Here is a 25,831-nt window from a genome sequence, read left to right as displayed (position 1 = left end):
ATGATTTTTTCCCCACACTGAACTAACTTAACACTCCAAAATTCATCCCCAATCATACAAAAAGAATTGCTTTCTTAAGACATTCAATTGTGCAAATAATCTAAAAAGACTGCAATTTTTATTCATTCATAACAATGTAATATAATGTCCTCTTAAAAATTAATGGATTTTATTACTATTATTATCATTTATTAAATTTGTATACCCCCTTCATCCAAAGATCACAGGGCGGTTTACAGCATAAAAATACTAAATGAAAACACAAAATACATATCACAACAACAACAGCAAACAATAAACCCCCTCCCACAAACACATTTAAAAGGCCATTGATTGTTTAATCAGCCCAAAACCTGGTTACTGAGAAACATTTTTTGTCTGTTGCCTAAATAACTCATTGTTAGAAGGAATAAAAAGCTACATTTAGCAAAATAGTAAATATAAACTATGTATCTTATGAAAATGAACAGCCTGAAAGCATAAACCAATTCAATTAATCAATCAAACATTTTAACGCTGGATAAGTGAATCAATACATTTTTGTAACAATTAAACATTTGATTCATGGGAACTCTAAAAATAAAAAATCCATTACGAAATGAAAGTCAAATCACCTATAATAAAGTGCAAGTGTCTCTGCGTCCAGTCCCTGTGTCCGTGGGATTGCGCTACTGCGCATGTGCCCCACAGACAGCCGTTGGGACTTGGAGCGCAGAGAAGCTCCGCACGTGTTCCCGATGTTGCTAGGGCAACAGGGACGCTATGCACAGAGCTGGCTACGTCATGCGGCTCTCGCGTTGTTAGAAAAAACAACGAGATAAGCGAGAGCCGCTCAGTCAGCTCTGCGCATGTCCCTGACGTTGCTAGGGCAACAGTTTGACCACATATGTTCTAGCGCCCATTAATTTAACGGGGTTAATGTACCAGTGGTATAATAAAGGTTAACATGGAACAATTCTGCTTTCAATATCATAGAGAACTTACAATATTCCACTATTGATGGAAGAAAAATTCATGTTACCATGAATGAAATCTAATGGTGTTCATGTGCAAGTAGCACATACAGTACTTTCACACAATGGGGCTTCACTGTCTTTTCCTCTCCTTTACAGATACAGCCCCCAAAATCTGGAAGGCGGGGCGGGGGGGAACCACCCTTCACATCAAATTTAGTGAGAGGCGGTTCAGTATGCAAACAGAACACTATTCACACAACATTGGATTTTGCCCCACGATTTCAATATTTCTCATTTGGAGTACAAAGTTTTAACTATGGAATGTTCTCTCCAGGGAGGCTCACCTTGCGCCTTAAATATCCTTACATATCCTTAGACACCAAGCAAAAACATTCCTCTTCTTCCAGGCCCTTGTCTAATTAACCAACATATGGGGGCAAGGAGGGTGTCACCTTCCCAAAGCCAGGTAAGTGAGCCAATGGACTTTGGGAAGGAGGCATGAGGGCTCTGACAGGGCCCTAGAGCCCTCCTACCTACTTCCCAAAGCCTAGTTAGCACTTTAGCAGTCTTGGAGAAAAGGTGGGAGGAATCTAGGACCCTGCCAGCACCTAGAGCCTTGCTTAGCCAGCTTTGGAAAAACAGCAGGAGAACTGGGAGGGGATCAAATTTTGGCTACACTTCCCCCCTCTCTCTGTGCAGGAATGCAGTGTGAGGCCCGCACCCTGCAGCCCACTTGGTATGAAAAGTTGGACTGCCCTGGGCTAAGTATTCAGTATCAAGTTACCTGTCCTTGTATCCCATACGTACGATTCAGTATTATATTTCTGTACCAAGCACTGGATGATAACATAGAATCACAGAATTTTAGGGTTGGGAGGTACCCTGAGGGTCATCTAGTGCACCCCCTGCAATGCAGGAATTAAAATTATCACAACATTCCACCATGTGATTTAGGCCCTAGTCCAAAAAGCTGAGTTCCACCCACACACTTCAGGGTGTCTAAGCCAGGGGTCAGCAAACTTTTTCAGCAGGGGGCCAGTCCACTGTCCCTCAGACCTTGTGGGGGGCTGGACTATTTTTTTTGGGGGGGGAGGAATGAACGAATTCCTTTGCCCCACAAATAACCCAGAGATGCATATTAAATAAAAGCACACATTCTACTCATGTAAAAACACCAGGCAGGCCCCACAAATAACCCAGAGATGCATTTTAAATAAAAGGACACATTCTACTCATGTAAAAACACGCTGATCCCCGGACCGTCCGCAGGCTGGATTTAGAAGGCAATTGGGCCGGATCCGGCCCCAGGGCCTTAGTTTGCCTACTCATGCTCTAAGCCTTTCATTTCTAAGGCAACCACCAATTCTGCCAGACAAGGCAACAACAAAACTTGTAGTGAGTTCAGAAATGCCCTCAAACAGGACAACAGCTTCAATAAACACACAGGGGAACAAACCTCAGTGTATGCATTCAACCATTTGCATGCCTCAAGGGTCTTTCTGGATCACATCCTTGAAGTCAATTTATATCTTGATCACTAGTAAAAGTAATTTACATAATAAACAGTGCCACTGACAAGTGTTGATCTGATCCTGCTGAGAGCCTGGAGCATTAACCAAACTTCAGGGGGGGGGGGGGGAGAGAGAACAAACTACCAGGAAAATGGCTCTTCCTGAGACTGGAGCATATGTATGTAAACTACCAAGCAATCTGACAAGTGCAGCCCTTGCACTGGGGAACAACAGACCACATCCTGCAAAGTATTTGTCCATCAACTAAGCACTGTGTGGCTTGGATCCTATTAACTGCTCACCTAGTTTCACCCACTGAAAAGGTTTGGTCATATTATTATTTTTTAAAGCAGGTTGCCATGCCACATAACAATCCTTTGCAATATAGCATAGGGGTCTGCTACACAAGGGAAAGCAGCAAGACATTCCATTGGGTTGATCCACACCTCTGAGTGTACCTAAAGCAGCTCTTTAGATACTAGTTTTTATCTGTAAGCACAGAAGAATGGGCCTGTGTTTCTGGTGCTCCAAGAGGTATCTGGATCAGGCTGACTCTTCAGATCTACTAAATTTGATATATGTATGCATAGGGAAGTTAGTTTTATTATGTATCAACTTGTAGAATGGGAAGAGTGCAAAACTACAAAAGTAAAACCATATATATGGTTTGCATATATCAATCATGTTCTTCAATTACTTCACAATTGCACATTATATTGAAACATCATGGGTCACAAAACTGGAAAATACTACTGTAATTTGAGCAGAAACATACTTATTTTATAAATGCAGGAGCACTGGTGTGGAAAGAAGTTAAGCAGTTCTTATTCAAACAAGAAACTGTTTCTGAACATCCAGCACTTTTAGAGCGACTCCAAGCTGCAGTCACAAACATCCATTAGTGTTCCACAATTCAGAGCAAGCAAGTGGTTGTCAGTGCAGCCAGTAAATCACCTGATCCTATTACAAAATCAATTACTGCAGCACATTTCTATTGCTACACAACCTGATGATGGCAAAATGATATTGGATAGCTGCTGCAAGGTCAAAAAAAAACTTAAAACATTTTAAAAATGTCTTATTTTAGGTCCACATTGCATCTACTTTAAAGGAAATATTTTTTAATAAATCTGTATAGTTACCTTCTTTGGCTGATTGGGACATTCGATGGATAGTCTCTGCAACTGGTCTGATGTATGGCTGCAAGATAGGAGATCGGAACAGCAGGTCGAACGGCCCAGCCTCTTCATTAAAGAAGAAATAATGCTGCAGCCACAGCCACACATTGACTTGCTCATCAGATGAGTTTATTCCTTAAGAAATCAGTACTGGTACTGGCCCACACACAATCAAAATTGGCCGATCGCCTCATTCTGCAGCTCCCTGGCAAAAATTAATACTGATAAAAATAAAACAATGGTGTTTCTCCAAAGCTAATGCTAGTAGTCACTGTCTTTATTGCCAAGCAAAGCTCGCAATCTTAAAGTGCCTCTTTTCAGCTACACTTTCTTGCAAGACAAGCTGCTTTGATGCTCTCCTCTGTTTTGCAAGAAAGCCATGAACTTAAAGTAACAGACACTGCACACTGACTACAGTTTGTTTTTCTGTAGCACTTCAGGTCTGCTTTGATAGCCTCTATCCAACCTGTTCCCACTTAGAACACGCAGTCTTCCAACAGCCAACAGAAAATAGCCACACCCCTCTGTGTTCCCATGATCACTATTCAAGATCCGCTCAATATCTGAAAAAGTACTGTTGCTGCATTGCTGAGAGTAACAACAGTGTAGAGCTTACTGGCTGGAATCTAATTTGCCAATCAGAGCTCCCGACCCTTTAAGACACTAATGTTCAGGGTACCCGCCAATTCCACTTAGATTAACGTATTTTCTTTACTGCCAAACTTTGCCATTTCCCCTATGCCACTTCAGCCTAACAAACTTAAAAGCAAAGTGCAGAAAGCTGTCTTATGAAAATACAACTCTGGAGAAAAGGCGAACACCATTACAAACTTATACATACCAACCCAACAACTAACAGAGGGGAGGAACAAATTTCAGCTTAAAAAAGAGCCAAAGCAATGGAAAACATAACAGGCAAAGGGTTTTAGTAAAGGAAACATGGAATTAACTTATTGGATAGCAACCTCAGAGGGGGAAAGTTTGCAAATTGATTCAGACAAGTGGGGGTTAAGGGGGGGGGAGAGGAAAAGGAACCAAATAAAATCATCTGCCTTATCTTTGTCTCCCAAAGTTAATGTACCAATATTTAAATAAAATAACTTCTCCTCAATAACATTGCTGTATTTCTAATTTCCCTTATTTAATTGATCCTCAATGTAAAAAACAAAAACAAAAAACACAAATATAAAACATAAAAAGCTTGCAGATGCTTCCAAAGCAGCACTAATTTCAAGTGCTATATATCAGTAGATGACGTGCTGGTCTTTCAGCTATTAAAAGCAGTGCATTTATCTGTCTTACTGCAGCATGCACTAGAGTATTTGAAAAGAGAGAGAGAGAGAGAGAGCTCACGTTAACACAGATGCTCAACCTGATTACAGGATAATCTGCCTTGAAATAATTGTCACTTACATTGATAGAGCTATCAGCAGTTGTCTATAAAATTCCTTTTATCAAATGGTTAAGAAAAAGCAAGTGGCATGACAGCAGCGTAAGCGCACATATTTAAGCAAAACTTCTTGTTTTCGCTCTGCATCAAAAGCTATATTTGCTCTGTCTCCTCCCCTCTTCTCCAGCCCTGGTTTACAGCTATATTGAGACAGTACTGCCTCTTCCTTCAACCTTGTTCTGCCCTTTCGATATTCACATTTCTATTAAATCATTTTCCAGTAATATTAAAATTCAAGCAACCAATGCAAATTGAATAAAAAGCCTTTGTGGAGAAAGACTCTGCATGCAAACAAGCAAATAATGCAGTAACCTTTTACTCGCCTGCTGGAGGTACTGTCTGCTGCATAGAATTTTAAATCCTCATCTGCAGATGCAATTGAGCTGGTATTGCCAAGGACTTTGCTCTTCCTGCGCTGATTCTACACAGCTATTCATCAGGAAAAAAACATTATAGGGAAAATGTAAAGTAATATCAGGTGAAATCACTCAGATGGCCTGAAATGAGCCAACTTCTAAAAATCAGCTGCCGTCTTGCCTAGTCACATTTCTGAGCTCATAAAGGAAGTGTTATTGCTGATGTATGTTTGCTTGCCACCAATATGCAAGATAGGGAATCACAGGAAGCTAATGAAAAAAATTAATATATGCAGTATTAGAGTGCACCGAGCGCAACCTTACCCTAATAATTTCCCGATGTTTTTCCTAGTATAAAATTGCATCTCAAGATGAAACATCTTATAGAACCAAGTAAGACTTCCTGTCCTCCTGCTCCTCCTCCATCTCCAATGAATCTCAAGAGGCAGAGTTCTAATAAAGATGATTACAGCCATGCCATACTGTTGTGCCAAGCAAAGAAATAGCCATCTTTTACAAAGTTTTTATATAGACTGCTCGTTTAAAGAGGCATCTGTTATTCATCACAATTACCACTATTGCCCCATCAGTATACTGTAGCTTGTTTCCCCTCACCCACAGAGTGGAACATATCTGAAGTCCATACAGGGTGGGGTCCTACAGGGTGGGGGCCAGAGAAGACTAAAGCAGTCATATGTTCTTGGATCTCAGAGCTGCTGCTGTTGCCTTGGGATTGGTATGGGTCTGCTTGTGTGCCCACCTGATCATCCTGCATATTTTTAAGTTATTCCAGAAATATTTAAGTGTCAGAATCCTCTCCCTCCCAAGGAAACTGACCTGGAAATTACCCCTTACTCAAAGTAGTGAGCAGCATAGAACAATGCTCTCATTTTGAACACAACAGATCTAATTTAAGCTTTATTTTTCTTATAATAGGGAATTTGATATAGTCAAACAAAGAAACAGCTTTTGATTATAATTAGTTAAAGGTGGGTATAATCATTTCGAATTAACATGTGATATGAAATGCATAGATAATTCAGGGAAACTTGTACTGCCTTTAACAGGAATGAAACACTAGCAGTAAAGGTTGTTATTCATTATTTATGTGCTCCCCCACTCATCTCATGTCAGTTTCCTTAATGTACTATTGATTCTCAGGATGCATAAAGATGGAGCCAGTGACAGACCACATATAGGGCAATCATCCAGTAAGTAAACAAAGTGACTGTTTAGGTAGATATAATCATGGAAGAATTCCAATATACAGAGGAACTTCAATGACACATGCAGATTTATCTATAATACCTGGCTAGATATTTCAAGAAAGTATCTTAATTTGAACAAAGTTCTAAACAATAATTCAGTTTTTTGAAAGGCTATTTACACATACTGGATGCATTCAAATGATTGGATCCTGACTTAATGTAAAGGTAAGGTAAAGGACCCCTGGATGGTTAAGTCCAGGCAAAGGTGACTATGGGGTTGTGGCGCTCATATCGCTTTTCAGGCTGAGGGAGCCGGTGTTTGCCCACAGACAGCTTTCCGGGTCATGTTGCCAGCATGACCAAACCGCTACTGGCACACGGAGGACCGTGACGAGTGCCAGAGTGCATGGAAACGCCATTTAGCTTCCTGCTGCAGCAGTACCTATTTATCTACTTGCACTGGTATGCTTTCAAACTGTGAGGTTGGCAGAAGCTGGGACACAGCAACAAGAGCTCACCACATCACACAGATTCAAACTGCCAACTTTCCAATTGGCAAGCCCAAGCGGCTCAGTGGTTTAGACCACAGCGCCACCCGTGTCCCTTACTAAGTCAGGATATGCATGAACTGCACATACCCACATGAAGACCCTTTGCTGTTGTTTCTCTCTTCCCTGCACAAAAAGCAAAACCAGGAAACCACAGATAACCATAGCTCCCTATCATATGAGAACTGGAAACTATGGAAAAGCTGGAAGCCAACTTGAAATAGGCTTCTGAATCCTGGCTTGTTTTATATACTATAACATTTGTTGTTGTTTAGTAGTTTAGTCATGTCCGACTCTTCGTGACCCCATGGACCAGAGCACGCCAGGCACTCCTGTCTTCAACTATAACATTATGGATGGCAAAAGCAACTTTCTTTCCAATAGGCTCCTATGAGGTGGTGTGGGAGAACAGCAGCATTAATTTAATTCTCATTTCTACAATAAGAAAGATCTCTTAGATATGCCTTTCCCAAAGGAAAGCAGAACAAAACATTTGGCACCAGCTTGGCTGCAGGAATTGCCAGAAGGAGGTGTGCAAGGCGCTATCCAACTGTCAGGGACTCTGCTCGATTTGTGTAGGGTTTACTCCTTAGCCTTTTCTTCTCCCAAAGATATCCTGCAAGGCAGTGGAGGTTTAGGACCAGAACTTTCCTTCTCCTAGATGGGCTGCCTTCCCAGGTGGATGAGCCTCCACTTCCCTCTACAGCACCTGCAGAGACCACCTTCTTGACTGTTAGATCCACTATTGGTCTCATCCACTCAATCCACCAGGGCATCTCTTGTGCGGAGTTGTGTGTTAATCTGAATTTAGGATACCGTTTATCTGTGTAAATCATGGCGTAAGTATAAGATTGACATAACTAATATGACATGATTAACTCCATGGTAACCTGACACAAGCCTTACTCCAGCATCCTGAAAGGCATCCAGGATTATCCTAAATTCACACACATCTGACTTGAAGATTAACACATGCAAATATAGGATTGCTAAATACAAGATACTCAGCAACTCAGTGGGATCCATCCACACAATGATAAGGTGATTTAAAGGCAGATCACAGACAGAGATGCCTAGGTTCAGATAATTGCTCACTATCAGAAGTCTAGATTCAGGTAGGTAGCCATGTTGGCCTGACGCAGTAGAAATATATTTTTAAAATTAAAAAAATTGTCCAGTAGCACCTTAGAGACCAACTAAGTTTGTTCTTATATGAGCTTTCGTGTGCATGCACACTTCTTCAGAAGTCTTTCACTCTTTTGTTAAGCAAACAGGAACAGGATCACCAAAGATGAGCAAGGTGAGAAATAGGCAGGAAAATCTGGAAGGGATTATGGAAATTGTAGGAATCTCTCATTCCACAGCCCCATCACCTCTGACATGCCTAGGCAAAAATGTGTTTTAAAAAACCATTTGATTCAAAGGCTAGTGAGCTCTCACAGTTCCGACAGAACTTATACAACACTCCCTGGGACACTGCACACTTCTGCTTTCCCTTAACAACAGGTATACTTTCCTCTCCCACCCCCTTCTAGTGTGGGTTTATGACAAAATTGTCATGCCCATGCTCCTGTAGGCCTTTAGAATAGTTAGGGAATCTTTTACTCTTTAATTAAGGTGTGTGTGTGTATTGTAATTTGCTACCTGCTTAGACTGTAACTTTGCTGTCTAAAGCAGCATTTTTTTTATATTCTGTCACTCCTATGTCATATAATAAACCAAACTTCTTGTGGGCATAAGACTGAGGGTTAACACATATCCATAACAAGTGCATGTCATCACTCCAGCAAAAGACCCTAAACCTCTCAGCATTGTGTATATGAACACGTGAGTGCTGGCTGTGTACGTGTGAGTACACATTTGTAGCAATCTTTGCATGCAAGAGAAGTCCCTAACTCACGGATCAAGACTTCATAGTCTCCAATGGCAACAATGACACTGTCTCAAGTAGCTACTGGCTCAACACATAGGGCAGGGCATACTCCAGATCTGGTCTTTGCTCCAAATGGCATATGAATGCCTGAATATAGATGGGAGTTTGTATGACCCCGTTGCTATGGCCAGGCCGCTTCCTGGTGAGATCAGGACTGATTGTATGAGGTGCCACAACTTGTTATAGAATGCATAAGGCCATAAACACAGTCACTTCTTAGTTCCCTCTCTGCTGTAGTGGAGCCCAGTCTAAGCCTTTGCATCCTTGAGCTCCAGGTAACAAAACAGGTTGGACAATGGCTAGAGTGCAGGTGATATAAAGGTAAAAGGTAAGGAAAAGGACCCCTGGATGGTTAAGTCCAGTCAAAGGCGACTATGAGGTGCACTGCTCATCTCGCTTTCAGGCCAAAGGAGCTGGCGTTTGTCCACAGATAGCTTTCTGGGTCATGTGGCCAGCATGACTAAACCGCTTCTGGTGCAACAGAACCGCTTCCTGCCACAGTGGTACTTGTTTATCTACTTGCACTGGTACGCTTTTGAACTGCTAGGTTGGCAGAAGTTGGGACAGAGCAACGGGAACTCACCCCATCACACGGATTCGAACCACAGCACCACCTGCTCCCTAGGCGATATAAAACCCACTAGGAGGTCAAACAAGCATCACTTAGAGCACATAATTACACCCAATGCATGGCAATAGTTGTGGCAAATAAAGGCTTACTTTGCTGTCTCCACTGCATCCTTGAGTTCAGTGGAGTCATTCTGGGTTGTAGGGAACCTCTTTTTGTTAGGATACTACTTTTGCTAAGCTTAACCCAGCTGCCCTACATCTGAGTTCATAAATGACATCAGGTGTGGGGCAGATAAAGGTGCAGCAAAACACGGTTTGCAGAGAATACAAATCAGGGCATTACTAGTGCTTGCAATCTCCTTCCATCAGAGGTCAGCAACCTTATCGAAGGATGGGCCAGTCAACGCTCCATCCGTCTGTGGATAGGCCGGAGCGTGTGCGAACACGCGCTCTTCCGAGTTGGAGGAACGCCCAGAAGGGCACTGGTAATAGTGTGTGCACATCCGCATGGGTGCTTCTCCGTCCCGCACGTGTGTGCACACGCTATTTCCGGCACACATCCAGGTTGGAGGAGTGCTCGTGCGCATGCGTACAGGCGCCATCAACCCAGAAGTCAGTCCCCACACCGCGCCAGTAAGAGCGGGAGGCAGGGGGTGGCAGAGGTCGTCATGGGCTGGTTAGACAAGCCTCGTGGGCCACTACCAGCCCATGGGCCTTAGGTTGCCGACCCCTGCCTTACACAGCTGGTACATCTGAAGTCTAGATTACTGAAACACAGTCTCTGTTGGTTTGTCCTTAAGGTTTGTCTGGAAGTTGCAATTAGTGCAAAATGCAGTCACCAGGTTATTTTGCAGGGTGGCCTATAGTCAGCATGTATCTTTCCCCGCATAAAAAAGTAAAACTGGCTGCCTATATGCTACTAGGCCAAGTTTAAGGTTTTAGTTTTGATTGATAAAGCTTAGGATCAGATTATCTTCAAGGCTACCCAATATGAAGTCTTATTTGACTAAAACACAATGGTTAGGATTAAGAACCTGGTATTTAATCCAGAAGCAGATTTTACAATTGCTGTTTAATGGGCAATTTATACACTCTTTGCATACAAGTACAATTGAACCAATGATCTTGGTAAAACCAAAAGAAAACAATCTATAGACAAAACTATAGACTATTATCCACCATAGCTGTCAACTTTTCCCTTTTTTTAAGGGAAAGTCCCTTATTCCGAATAGGATTCCTCGCAAGAAAAGGGAAAAGTTGACAGCTATGTTATCCACTTATGCTGGAGTATTTTGAATACAACTACAGTACTAAAATAATTATAGGGGGGGATTCCAATTCATGAACTCAAGCTATACTGAATAATGTTGCAATCTAAACTATTTAAATATAAATATTGCCACTGGTGGAAGGGGTAAATTAGATGGAAGGAGGGGGGAGAATCTTATTTTCCTGCTGCTTCTCAAATCAAGCTCTGCTACTGAACTCAGAGTAAGAGATTGGCTGAGCACTCAGCCCAAAGGCACTATAGGAGTCTGCCCTTAGCAAAGGAGCAGCATAACTGTGCTTCCTCCTTTCTAACCCACCGAACACCATTATTCACTTTAGAGGCACAGCTCAGCTGAAACATGGCAAAGACATAATCAATGGGGAAGAAGAAGAAGAAAAGCAGGCCATTCTCTATCCATCATTTAATATCACTGAATTTGTCCAGCCTAGTTCACTCAAAAGGCTAAGCCATGGATTGTTTAATCAATCCGTGGCTTGCCTGAACACCCTGACGCAGCCCAGCAAACTAATAATGGTTTGTTTTCTGACAATGATGTGATGCCATAGTTTGGGCTTTGACTTTCTAACATGCTTAACCATAGTTTATTTGTCCACCCCATTCCAAATGCTTGTCAAGCTACAAAGGCACGAGGCAAAAGCAATTTGAAAACAAGTCATGCTTTTGCTTGTTTACTAATCTGAGAGACAACTAGTAGTTTGTTGAACAAACCACGGTTTAAGCTTTTTGTGTGAACACAGCCTCTGCCTGACACCAAGCAGCTTGAGCAGCTGGAGAAAACTCTTTGGGTCCAGCAGTATTTGGGTGCCCACACCCTTATTTTTCACAGGAACAGGAGGAGTTTAATCATAAGCAAGTCCCTTTCCTGCCCCCAGAACACATTCTGCCACCTTCCTCATCCACACATAGACGTGGCATTTAGACCCACAAAGCATTACATAATCTTCTCTACCAGGATGAGCTACATGTATTTGCATAAACTGACAAAAAATTGAAAAGTTAAGTACAACTGTAACCCCTTTTAATTTTCAGCAATTTTTCATTTTTCTCCCTTTGAGTGTGAGGGTATTTCCCCCTCTAATATAGACATTACCGAGACAGCAGTCAACATAGGTTGACAAAAAAGCACGCCAATAAACAGTGGTAGGAATGCAATCTTTTTTTCTTTTTTTTTTAAACGGACAGGAAGTTTCACTGGTTTCATCTTAATTTCCAATTATAATTATAATTGATTCAGACAAATCATCCAGTACTAACAAAAAAGATAAAGACACTCACTTAATACAACAACTCTATTATCAGCAGTCCGTTTCATTTTGTTTTGTAAGCTAAGCACTGTGAATCCAAGAGTACGACGTTGTGTGGATGAAATATCAAGATAAAGGCTACGCTACCTTTCAAGTTGGTCCACTGAAAGGCATCTTTTCAAGAGTCAATGTTGTGTTTTTGGTATATGTGCTGGGAACCAAACAAGAGTCTGTCTGAACACAGGAGCTATGAAGACTTTATTTTTAAGTTGCTGAGCTGGAGTCCAAGAATTGTGTTGCAGTTCTCCTTGCGCACTTTTCTTCTTCACAAAAAAACTTTTTATTGTGCTTTAGTAGAAGGTCAATGGCTATCACTTCACTACTTGAGCACAATGGTGAATTGAAACAAGAACTCATAGCTGTTTGGACCGACAAAGCTACCAGTATGTCTAAGCCAATAAAGCGATTTGTTCATTAAAGCTACTAATAAAGCAACCTTTTGTTAGTCTATGAAACATCAGAAGCCTCAGAGAATGCATCTAACTGCAATATTTCTGGCTTTCCCACAAACTCTAGAAACGTCTCTTAAAACAAGTTCAAGGCTTAGTATTTTGATTTTCATATAGGTTGAACACACTAGTTGCATTTAATAATTTCACGTTCATGTAACAGAAAGCCAGGTTAAGGCACAGCTAAAATGCAAAAGCTGCCAATAAAGCCAACAACAATAACAACATATACCGGTACTTTGAAAGCGGGAGAAAATAAAATTACATGACTCTAAAAAAGGAGAAGGCATTTGATAAGGGACACACTAACAGCACCCAGGATGCTGCTTGACCAAGTTGTGGGTGTCTGTTTACTGGGCCAAGAGGTAGGAGTCAACTTGCTTCATTCCAGTTAAGTTTAACACTGGCAGCTTTGTGGATTTTGCCCATCCTGTATTTGTTGACTGACAATATAAGCCAATAGGATACACTCTATTTTAATGCATTTTTAACTACCCTTTGAAAGCCATGCACCCTAGATCTTAGGACACTTTTCTTATGCATATTTTCCTCAGGCCATGGTCAAGAGTACATTGGTCAACTATAAAAGAACCAGAGCACTCCCCAGAATTAAGATTAAGCTCAGGATTAAGAGCTCTCCCCAGAATGTAACTAACATGTAGCCTAGTCCTCAGAAGGGTATGCCATAATAAATCTGCTAGTCTTTTAAGGTGCTAAAAGACTTTTGTGTTGTTTTTGCTCCCCTCTGGAAGCTATTATCAAACAGGATACTAAAGCTATCCTCTCAACTTCACAATCATTATGCAGGCATACATCACAATGCAAATATACTGATAATAAATTCTTGGTTGATTGGGGCGGGGCAGAGGTGACAGAAAAATAAGAGGGATGTGTGAAAAAATCAGTATGCAGAATCTAGGAAATTAATGGAGAATAGCAGGATGTAGCAGGGCCTGGGAGAGAGAGAAATATAGGAGCATGCATGGAATGTTATGAAATAATACAAACCAAGAGGAAGAGCTAAATGGTCTAAATCATCAAGTTATTTGCTGCACTGTAGATTCAACTGATCTACAAAGGCCAGTCCAATGCACATTTAATAGGGATCAAGTCCCACTGAATTTATTTCTAAATGAGTAGGAACAAAACTGAGCATTAAGACAAAAACATAGGTGCAGACTGTGGGTTGTTTCGTACATGTATGTGTATCACTCAATTACTAATTCAGATGCTACACATTCATATTGTTTAGAATTATAAGACTGAGGCTAACCTCCACTTCAGGCTATTCTCTCCCTTCTTCTGTTATGTTCCACGTTTATAAGTTTTTGAGTTTCTAATTCCCACTGAGTTCAATGGGACTGTCTCCCAGGTATGTGAGTATATGACTGCTGCCTTACATAGTCAAAGGGCAACGTAATGAGAAATATTTTTTATGGCATGAACTTTTGCAAACTCATCAGATGCACAGTAGTCACCTAAGAATGATGTATACCCAGAGTGCTAGGGGGGGGGGACAGATTCCTCCAAAATTAATAACAAAAGGAAGATCAAACAATGCAAGAGAAATAGCATTAGGTGTATCATAGCCATATGCAGCAGTCCACAAATTAATACAGAACTTAATCAAATTAATACAAGGCCTAATCAGTGTGAGTATCACACATGCCTGTAAGCTACTGGTGATAAACTGATATAGCAAGATTGAATCCTGGACACATACTTAAAACAGAGACTATTATGTTTGGGAGTGTACTAGTCATCTCCAGAGTTTGTTTAGACCAAGTTTCACAATGTCAATTTTCCCTCTGGACCTTTTCTGTTGGAATATGGCAAAATTGAATATTTATTATGCAAGACTGAAATTCTCTCCCTATGGTTCCTGAGCATTATTAATTTTAATGTCAGATTTGTGTCATAGGGAGAAGTTTCATTTTTCTGTTCTCAGGATACCTGCCCACTAGCATGACTGCTTCATTCATCTAATGAAATGGACTCTTGGCCCTCAAAAGCTTGACACAAAAAACTTTTAAAGTGACAGAAGACTGCTTCTATTACAACAGACTAACTTGGCTATCCCCTACAGAAGTTATCAAGTAGTTTCATTGCAAATGAGGACAGTCAGAATTTCAGATACACCAGAATGGTGTTTACATGAACGTGCAGCAATAGGAAGCAAATGTTGGACAGACAGACCACATGAATTTCAATAAGAGTTCTGATGGCGAAGCTATAGATAATACGTTGAAGTTTGAAGTGCAAGAACATTAACACTACTGATATGCTGGATTTGTTTTGTTGACAAGAGTTCAGCCACCTGTTTAATACTTCACAAAAATGCCATACTTCTGTACCAGAAATCGAATAATAATTATATTAGCCATTTAAATGGCTGTTTGTGAACAATTGAGCTTTTTTTTAACTGACTACAAAGAATAGCGCTACAACACAGAGGCTACCATTCCTGCAACACCCAAGCAGGAAGCTGATCCAGTAGAAATCCAAGTTTAGATCGCCACTCAGAGATGCTTCCTATAAGGTACTTTTTAAACTCCTGAAGTTTAGCAGCTGGCTTTGTGCGAGACGCTACTCTCAGCATAAGGTACCTCATATGCTTATGCAACTAAAATTCTAGTTGCAGCTTTGAAAGAAAACAAGGATGCAAAAGTAACAAATGCATTCCTTTTTTAAACTGTCCTATCCAACTGGAAATTTTGTATATATAGAGAGAGTCTGTTTTAAATTGGAAAACTGTTTAAATTGTATCGGTTCAAATGTTACATGGTGTATTGTTGTTATTGTTGTTTTGATATGGACAAATGGTTGTAATAAAATTACTACTACTACATTCCTTTTTTAAATGCATAGTTTTTTCAACAACCAAGTCATATGAACACAAACTAAAGCAACTTAGTTCTAATTTACACCAATTTCCTGCTTATTCACACTTTCATACCCACAATACTAAGTCTCCTACCATCCACTTCAACTACAAATCAAACCTTAATCAAAGATAAACTCTCCAACTTAGTTTCACTTTAAATAGTAGTAGTTTCTGGGCCTGCTTTTTACCCTCTTTTTCTTTTAACCCCAAAAGAGGCAACTTTTGCTTCCAGGCCTTTCCCATCTCACTGCATATGCTGTTCTTGGCAAGCTTCCAGCTTTGCTCTAAAAGCAGTCTTGGCTATATTTTTCCCTCCAGTGAAGTGCTTGGACAGCTCTGGATTTTCCCTTTTCTGAAAAAGGGAGGAGGGAAGTGGCCTATAAATACAATTTGTCTTGCCGTCTATAAAGGCAGGAGGAAACGTTAAAGAAAATACATAGCTAAAAATAAATCTTGAATACCTGTAAAAGTAATGGCAGACTGAGAAACAAGTGCCTCACATTGTCCTGAGTTGTTAAAAGAACAGAAGTAAGCCTCTAAGCATGCCACAAATACACACAGGCTAAATAATAATAAAAAGTAGAAGAGACCTTTCCACACACTCAGGAAACAGGATAAAACTGTTTTTAAACACATAGTGAGTAGTGGATCATGTCTGCACCACACTTGGCCTCCACAAGTCTGACAATGTCTAAATGGCATGTATTCTCCTCTGCGGATTTTCAGGGATATATTTGTAGAAATTCACTGAAAAGCGGATGTCGTATCAAATACAAGGACACCTGGGGCAGAGAAAGAGGGATCCTCCTTCCCACACATTGATTAGACAGAGTTTTCTGAACACAGGACAACACCCAGGGCCTCACACATTGTGGCTGGGTGAATAGCATAGCAAAGAACAACATATGGATACAGTTTTTAGAGCCAAAGGATTTGTTAAATCTCCCTGAGATTTAACTGAAGAGTACCGGGTAGTTACATCAGGCTAGACAAATAGTCCATGTAGCTGGGTAAGTAGCACAGAGTGATTGCAAAAGAAAGTTTAGACTGTAACACTGAATATGCAGAAACACCACAGCTGTATTTCATTGCTTTGTAACATGTTCAATACCTCCTCATTAAGTCTTGAGAAATGGAAGAGATTCAATCTTATCAGGAAATACAGAACGATAATTAGTAAGCATACAAAGAAAACAAACTATTAGCTGTAGAAAACACCTATCTTAGGTCACATAACAGAAAAGGCCTTAATATTTCACAAGTAGACTAAAAAAATGGAACACCAAATTTCATCATTATTACACACAAGAGGTAACTAGCTCTGGGATGGATTGTGACCAATAAATTTGGTTTCAAATCACGCCATTTAAAGGTGTTTCACGTTTTTGTTCTAGGAAAGCATGGGGGGGTACACGTGGCCTCCCATGAGTTGCTGGCTTCCCCCTGCCATGATCCCTGATCACTGTCCATGCCGGAACTGATAGGAATAGGAGTCCAACAACATAAAGAAGTCCGTGGATTCCCCATCCCTGTTTTGGAATAAGCCTAAGGAGCAGTAGTGAAACCATTGTTCCCCATAAATCTTTTCTCACAATGAGCTGCAATATAAGAACAATTGTACAATGAGGCAGTGACGTAGGTTTTCTGGAAAGCTTGGATTAGGGTCATTTGTATCAGAAAATTTTGTTTGGATTTTTAAAAATGTATGATGCCCTAGAGAGTAATCCAATTAAACCTGTTTTACTTGTACTGTACTTAGTAACCAAAGCTAATAATATTGAAAATGCCAACCTTAGCTGATATTTATTTAAAACTTGCATCCTTTCTTTGTTACTAAAGCTAATGCTATTCTAGGCTGCATCAACAGAAGTATAATGTCCCAATCAAGGGAAGTCATAGCACAGCTCTATTCTGCCTTGGAAAGACCACAACTGGAGAACTGCATCCAGTTCTGGGCGCCACAATTTAAGAAGGATATTGACAAGCAGAGTATGACCAAGATAATAAAGGGTCTGTAAACCAAGACTGATGAGGAATGGTTGGGGAGTTGGGTATGTTTAGCCTGGTAAAGGAGGTAGGATATCCATCTTCAAATAGCTAAAGGGCTGTCACATGGAGGATGGAGCAAGCTTGTTTCTGCTCTGGAGGGTAGGACCCAAACCAATAGATTCAAGTTACAAGAAAGGATATTCTGACTAAACATCAGGAGGAACTTTCCGACAGTAAGAGTTGTTTGACAGAGGAACAGACTTCTACAAGAACTTCCTTGGAGCTTTAAAGCAGAGGTTGGGTGGGTCATCTGCCAGTTATGATTTACTCAAGAATCCTGCACTGCAGGGGGTTGGACTAGATGACCCTCAGGGTACCTTCCAGCTTTACAATTCTATGATCTATCAATTTATGAAATGGGAAATGTCCCATTAAAAAATTAAAACTTGCACACACAACAACCATGTAGTGAAGACTTTGAAAACAACCTGGACATTGCTTAGTTACCCCTGCAATATTTGATTACATAAAGTGCAATCCTCAGCATCCCTCAGGAGCAGGCCCTACTGGTTTCAGTGGTACATGTGCTTGGGGCTGCAGTCTTAGATCACTAGATTGCTCACCATTCTTGAACTTCTCATTAAGGAAGAGATGCTAAGTTTCCAAGGATCTCCAAGAAACCAAAACAAATACTTGGGTAGTGTAATCCTTGTCTCCTACAAATCCTTTACTGCTGGGGCCCAGTGTGACAATAATAATATTTTCATTGATCAAGAAAGTAGTTATTTTCAAAGAACTTCCCACATTATCTCAAAATCATTCTTAAGTTGCAACAATTATTTTAGAATCCAAAACTTTCTCCAAATACAGTTTTCAATTAGGTTTTCCATTAGTACATTTATCACAGATTAATGCCATCTACCATTATGTTGCCACTCATTTAGTTCTATGATGGCTGTTGTTTACTTTTATAAAAAATTAGTTATCTCCCTTTTGCTACTCCCTGTCTAGTACTACTTTCAGTATCACTTCTGTTTAGGAATTTACTACATACAAGTATACTCAGTAAATTTACAGGGGAGGGGTGTTTTTTTTAAGGGTTTTAACCAGAGACAAAGAAGAGCATTTTGCTCTCATGCTACATATCCATTCAATATATATCACTACTTTATAAGAGACTCTGAAGTCAGCTAAGGTTTCCAAATATTCTGCCTGCATTAAGAATGCAGCTGAAAGGGGCTTTTCTTCTTGATACTCCTACCAAGATCTAAAGGCTACTGTATGGCTGAGCAGCAGAACTGAGAGTGGTTAGGATCCTTCTTCACAGCTCCTTTTCTCCCACTGCAACCTGAAGTATCACAAAATGAGAACATGAACCATACCACAAAAAGGAATGATGAAAAGGATCTGTCAACAGCAAATCAATATGAAACCTTGACAGAGGAACAAAATTAATGCTGTAGAATTCATTCCTTAAAGAACCTGAAGGCAAAATTTCCAAGCCTAAACAATTGAAAAAACTACCTGAATCTCTTCTACCTGGAGTCTCTGATCTACAAAATACAGTACTGTAATATACTTACTGCTTATACCGGTTTCAGTTCAGATGCTAGAAGAACGGTCTCCTCCAAAACCTGAACTCCTAGAACTTATTATGTATTCAACAATGCAAGTTTAAAAAGCAGAGCAATGTAGTAAAGCTAAGCACTCTATAGAAAGTTATTGAAATGGGATATACAGCCAGCTAGACAACCTCATTTTGCCCTATTTATGCATATGTGATATAGTGCAGCCTTTAATTACATGATTACATATTACTTTAGCTATACAACTCCTACATTGTTCAACACTCAGGATAGGCAGTGTTTATAAACATATCTGCATATTAGTGAGGCTGTTTTAGGACACCTCCCTTGTTTGCTATAGAAGCTGACATTCAGAAACAGTAAGCAGAAACTACAAAGCTTCATACTTTAAGCACATGAATGTCACTTCATAAAACACACATAAACCACACAAACAGATATATGAATTGAGTTTAAAAGATAGTGAATGTTATCCAGCTAAGTCATACTCAGAGTAGACCCCATTAATGCAAAGCTAAGCCAAACCATGGCCTAGTGTGAATAAGCAAATGTGCAGGCTCACAGAGAAAAGACAGCAGCTGCTCCTGCCCTCCTTCCCAGGACCTGCTTCTACCCAAGGCTAAGCCGTGGTTTGGTTCAGCATTACTTCCAAATCTGGGCTCATGCCTTGCCTTGCCTCTAAGGTCTGCTCTTCATTTACTGCTCAAGGTTTCTCTGGACAAGACAGGCCATGAATCTGGGTTCAAACACAACAAACAGATGGACAGATCCATGCAGAAAGTAGTTTACATAGCAAATTCCTGAAGTGATTCCAGCAGTTTTAATCATGCCAAAACAAGTGACTCTTTTTTGGCTATTTATGATGTTGGGCTTAAAGTTGCCAGAATTACATGGTGAGCTACTCACACAAACTGCTTGCTATGTGAAGCTGCCTCCGTATGGCTGAGCTATTTAGTTTACATGGATATTCAAAATCAGCCATATGAAATGGCAACCATTTCAGAGGCTCTTTCAAATTACATCAATGTGGAATCTATAACCTGTGAAGCAGCTCTTAACCACTGAGTGGTAGCTGCAAATGTGGTTCTACCCTGTTACAATCCCCATTTTTCAATCACTTATGAAATATGAATGTCATATTGGGCACAAAAAGGGGAGAAAAGTCAATAAGAAACCTGTGTACTTCTCCACAAATGGTTATATTGTAAACAGACTATTCTAACAGTTGCCTAACCAAATATTAAGCTGTATGACACTACCTTCCATAATTAAGGCTACTGCAGCAGGTGTATCTTGTAGGTTCTTGCAAAAAAATGTGGCAAAATAAATATGTTAGTCTTCAAGCTACCACTGAACTTGTGTTCTTGCCACAAAAGGCCAACACTGCTACTCTTCTTGAACATACTGAGAAGGTAATTGCTCAACCCATCCCAAATGTAACTGGGGTGAAACTGTTTGGCTGATAGCACTCATAAAGTACTTAGCCTTAATCCAGAATCAAGAAGATGAAAGACAAAGTGCAAGTCAATGGATGAGGTAGCTTCTGAGAGGGAATATCTAGAAAGGAGAGAAGCAGCAAAAAAACAGTGAAGAGAAGGCATGGCAAAGAACTGACAGAAATTACTTAGAAAGGCCAGAATTTAATGGCTCTTTTGAAATCTCAAAGAATGTAGAAACATGTCGTCATCACCATCTCCTAGTAGCAATGGCTTCTTGTCAACCACAAATACCAGAAAGTAGGATGAATGGGCAGAGCACAAGATGACACAAGTGACAAAGGCTACATTCCACATTAGTCATATTCAAAGCAGGCTCATTGAAATTAATGAAAATGACTAACTTAGGTCCATTAATTTCATTAAGTCTCCTCTAAGTAAAATTCAGTTACCTACAACCAACAGTCTTTTGAAACAAAGTTTCATTACCTTACTCAATTTTTTCTTGTGGAATGAACAGGCTTTGATACTAGAAAGACACAAATGAAAAGAAGGGGGTATGCTAGCCTAAGTAGACCATAAGGAACTAAAGCCATTTTTAACTTAAGATGTTCTAAGAAAAGTGTAAGACTGTGAGCTAATCAATTCTAGGACAAAAAATAAATATGCACCAAGTATGTTCTCTTAGATATGCCATTTATTTTAATAGAATTTACTTTCAGGGAAGTGCTTTTTGGCACCATAATCTAAGTCTGAAGTTAAGCATATCAGCAGAAGTGCTACTAAAACACAGATAAATGGAATGAGATGATCCACTAGGTTGTTATATTGTATGTGTTAAAGAGGTGAACTAGAGCAGTGTTTTTCAACCTTTTTTGGGCAAAGGCACACTTGTTTCATGAAAAAAATCACGAGGCACACCACCATTAGAAAATGTTAAAAAATTTAACTCTGTGCCTATATTGACTACATATAAAGTAATTTTTCAATTTTTCCCACGGCACACCAGGCAACATCTCGCGGCACACTAGTGTGCCACGGAACAGTGGTTGAAAAACACTGAACTAGAGTACAAAATCTAACAAATGATACAAGTGCAGTATAGCATTAACACCTTTAAAACTGTACTGTCCACTACACTTCCTCAGGAACTTAAGAAACCTGTTTTACTAGTAGTTATTTTTAAACAAAGAGTTTGCACAATACAATTACATGGTGAGACAGTGTGCAAAACACAAGCATTAGTGTAGCTCTTTAAAAGTGGCAGAAAATATTCAAAAGTGATATTTCACTGGCTTTACTATATTGAAATGATTGATACAGCAGAGGACAAGGAAAAGAATATGGCCAGGAGGTTACAGGGACATGGATAGAGAATGAACCATACTTGATCAAGAACAGGAAAAAACCAAGTTAACAACAGTTCTGCATTGGAAAAACACATTGGAAGATGTATAAATGAAAAAAGCAATGCCAACTACAGACACAAAAAGAGAAAGAGAAATAGTGAAAGAATTAAATGAGCTAAGATCTAATGCATAAAACAAATCAACAACAATTATTTTAGAGCGTGTGATCTCATGTTAGTGTCTTTGCAGTTACATTTAACATTAAAGCTGCAATCTATACAAACTGGCCTTGAAGTAAGTCCTGTTTAATTCAATGGGACTTATTTCAGAGCAGAATTTCATTTAATTTTTATTATTTCTTAAGAATGCTTGTTGCCCCCGCCCCTTCAGCTCAATGGAGGCCAGTGTGGGGAACAAAATACATATCACATAAAACACAATGGACCATGCAAACAAATTAAAACAATAAAACAAATTAAAACCACACACCAGAGTTATATACCATCCATGAATTGAAACACTAACACCCCAGTCCTAACCATAGAAGTGATGGCACCAACTGCACTTCCAAGAGGAGGGCATTCCACAAGCTGGATGGCAGTACAGGAAAACCTCTCCAGTGGTATGCAGAGAAGGGCCTCCTCTGAATATCTTAAGTCATAGGCAGGATGATATAGGGCTGGGGTGGAGAACCTGTGACCCTCAAGGTATTATTAGACTACAAATCCCATCAGCCATAGCTGGTATGAGATGATGAGAGTTGTAACAGGCCACAGTTCCCAATCTCTGATATATGGGAGAGATATTCCTTCAGTTATTTGGGTCACAAGTCACTTAGCACCAGCATCTTGAATTCGGCCCAGAATAAAATAGGCAGCCAATGTAACTCCTTCATAGGATAGCATTCTAAGTAATTTTAAAAAGCAATTTACACTAATTATTAAAACATGGTCACATCAATTTCTATTTATCTTTTGGTATAAAAATGGCAACTGCACGGAGCAATACAAATCATGTTTACTCAGAAGTAAATTCTACTAAATTCCACTGGCAAAGCAATCCTAACCCTAGCCATGAAGCAGCAGGTTGTGACAGCAATGCTGCATCTGCAGCCCCACTGCTCATGCAGGCAGGAGCAGAAGGAAGGGAAGGGGGACCCTGTCCCATGCTATGCCTGGCTAGAAATAAGGCCCAATGTCATCAAGTGACTCTAGTGCAGCCAATTCTGCAGGTGACTGTCTATGCGAATCCCCCCAATGTTACTTTTAGTGGAGTTGATTAGATTATTTATAGCCTGCCCATCTGGTTTCCCCAGCCACTCTGGGTGGATTACAGCATATCGAAAAACATAATAAAAACATCAAGTATTAAAAACTTCCCAATACAGAGCTGCCTTCAGATGTCTTCTAAAAGTTGTGTAATTCTTTATCTCCTTGATATCTGAAGGGAGGGTGTTCCACGGGTGGGGGGCACTACCAGGAAGGCCTTCGATTGTTCTCCAGACACCATTAGACTAGAACTCCCATCAATCTTAGCCAGCATGGCCAATGGTTAATGATGATATAATTTGTTAGTTCTTAGTTCAACAGCATCTGTAGAGCCACAAGTTCCCTACCCTTCATTTAGGACTTCAGAATATCAACCCAATTCATGTTTATTTTGAAGTCCTCACAGAGTTCAATAGTACCAAATAAATGATGTAACAATGCAATCCTATGAATGTTTACTCAAAAGTATGTCGCACTGTATTCAACAGTCACATAATAAAAGATATGGCAATCCAAACATTCCAATACTTGCACCAACCCACTGGTGGATAACAATATGGAGCTAAAGTTTATGCACGTGTGCTGACCATAGTGAGTCTTCTGGTACAACTCCTACTATTAAACAGAGAGAGAGAGATGAAAATTATGCAGCATACTCTTGAGCATCAGACCGACAAGATGATTTTCAAAATATGGACAGAGTGGGTTTCTTAAATAAAATGTACCTCATATATAGTTATAAACTTAAGGCACCACACATATTTAAACTGCATTAAAACTACCTTAAGATAATTTCTGATATAACTTTGCAGTGCAAGGTGCTATTGCATATTAAAAATGTACAGAGTGTATTCAAATCTCAGACTTTTCAAGTGCTCAAGACCAATTGAGGCTGAATGACTCCTACCCTTGCCCTGCTTATCTTCAGACCATCCAAACCGGAAGATACACCCAGTACCTCACAGTAGTCAACATCAAGTCCCTGTAAGAAAAACAGTATACCTGGTGGAGGGACCAAAAGTATGCAAACTACTTTTTGTGGCTGATAAAGGGGGGGGGGCTGCGGGAGAGGGGGTGAAAAAGAGAGCCTTAACACTTGGAGCAAACACGATGTCCGAAGTCGTTCCTTGACTGGCTCTCTCCAGCCCTTCTCTTTTCATTAATCTACCCAACAAAGCCATTTAAAGCTCCCCTCAAGATGCACCCATCGTTTCCGCCTGACCCCGATGGAGAGATTTCTCGGCCACGGCTAAGAGGGAGGGTCAGTTAGCGCAGCAGACCGTGCAGAGCGCCCGGCAACGTGAGGTGCATATGAAACGAGAGGAAGCGGCGGCGGCTGCCCTTCACACCCCACCAAGTGCCGCGCGGGGCACAGCCGAAGCATCCCATTCCCTTTTCCCATCCTTCCCGCTCCCCGCCCCCTTTCCCTTGTTGCAACCGGGAGGAGCGGAGGGGGAGGAGGCGAGAGGGTCGGCATCCACGTGCACCGTCCGCGGAGCCCGGTGGTGGGATTCTGCAGCGGATCGGAGAGACAACCCCACCGCACCTTCCGCCCCACCGGTTGTTACTCACTTCGGGAGGGAGAGTGGAGCGAGAGATAGAGAGCGGTCGATCAGAGGGGTCGAGCTGGGTTTCCTGCCGTGACTGTAGCAGACGTGGGGTCGAGAGGAGAGCGTGGCCGCCGGGACCACCGCTGCTTCTTCGCCCGCGGCGTGGCGGCCGGGACTGGAGGGCCGGTGTGGGCTGGGCAGCAAGTTCGACGCGAAGGAAGAGAGTCGGCTCGGGGGTCTCGGAGGCGCACAGCTGGAAGGTGCAGGACGGGTCCTCGCCGGCTCCGGGGGATCCTCAGTCTTAGCAGCAGCAGCAACAGCAGCGAGCTCGGGGTCGCTTCACATGGAGCCGCCGGCGCCTCCACCTCCTCCAGCACAGCGCTGCCCGCCGCTTCCCCCCGGGGCCGGTGCGGCCACCCCCGGCCTTGGAGGGGGAGGCGGCGTGTGGGTCGGGCCGCGGCCCCAGCCCGGCTCTGGCTCTCATACACTCTCTCCGGGGGTCGCTGCCGCCGAGGGCGCTGCTAGGGCCCCAGCCAAGCAGAGGCAGCGCGGAAGCGGAGCCGGACGGCCAGGCTCAACGCCGCTCCCGCCCCGCTCCCAGGCATGTGGGTGACTGAGTCTCCGCGCTGGGTCCGGTCGCTCCGCCGAGGGCGGCGGCGGCGGTGGGAGTGTGAGGAGAAGGGAGCGGGGCAAACGGGGAGCCGCTTCTGTTTCAGGAAGGGGAAAGGGGCAGAAGCTCTCGCGCGCGCAGCCACGGGACGGTCCGGCTGCCTAGTCGCGCTCGGGAGCCGCTTGTTTTCTGTCCCTCACTCGAGCGCACACAGTCAGCGCTGAGAAGGGAGGGAGGAGGAAAAGAAGGGACGGCCCGTCGACGGCGGCGCTGGAAGATGACACCAGCCGTAGCCTGGCAACAGCAACCCCCCTCCACCCGCCGCCGCCGCCTCCTCCCGGTGCGAAGTAATGACGTAAGGGGTTGCTACGCAGGGTTGGTTAGGGGCGGGGTGCTGATGCTGCG

At 41.7% G+C, this 25,831-nt stretch overlaps 1 protein-coding gene across 4 annotated transcripts in view; it reads right to left on the bottom strand.

Annotated features, from left to right (window-relative positions):
- FBXW7 (F-box and WD repeat domain containing 7) overlaps positions 1-25,480 on the bottom strand; it is a 116,322-nt gene extending 90,842 nt beyond the window's left edge. Inside the window, exon 1 of one of the 4 annotated variants that reach the window (XM_033160432.1) lies at positions 24,839-25,480. Coding sequence is in view for 3 of the 4 variants with exons in the window: in XM_033160436.1 (XP_033016327.1) it covers positions 3,610-3,765 (156 nt within the window). In the remaining variant the exon portion in view is untranslated. Of the gene's footprint in view, positions 1-3,609; positions 4,279-24,838 lie in introns of those variants that run through there. The other 3 variants (XM_033160436.1, XM_033160435.1, XM_033160431.1) reach the window with 3 other exon arrangements.
- Positions 25,481-25,831: the final 351 nt, after the last annotated feature.

This window comes from Lacerta agilis, chromosome 9 (genome assembly GCF_009819535.1).
Source record: "Lacerta agilis isolate rLacAgi1 chromosome 9, rLacAgi1.pri, whole genome shotgun sequence".
In the NCBI taxonomy this organism is placed as follows: domain Eukaryota; kingdom Metazoa; phylum Chordata; class Lepidosauria; order Squamata; family Lacertidae; genus Lacerta; species Lacerta agilis.
Note: the sequence above shows the minus strand (reverse complement) of the source record. Positions and strands in the feature narration are given on the sequence as shown.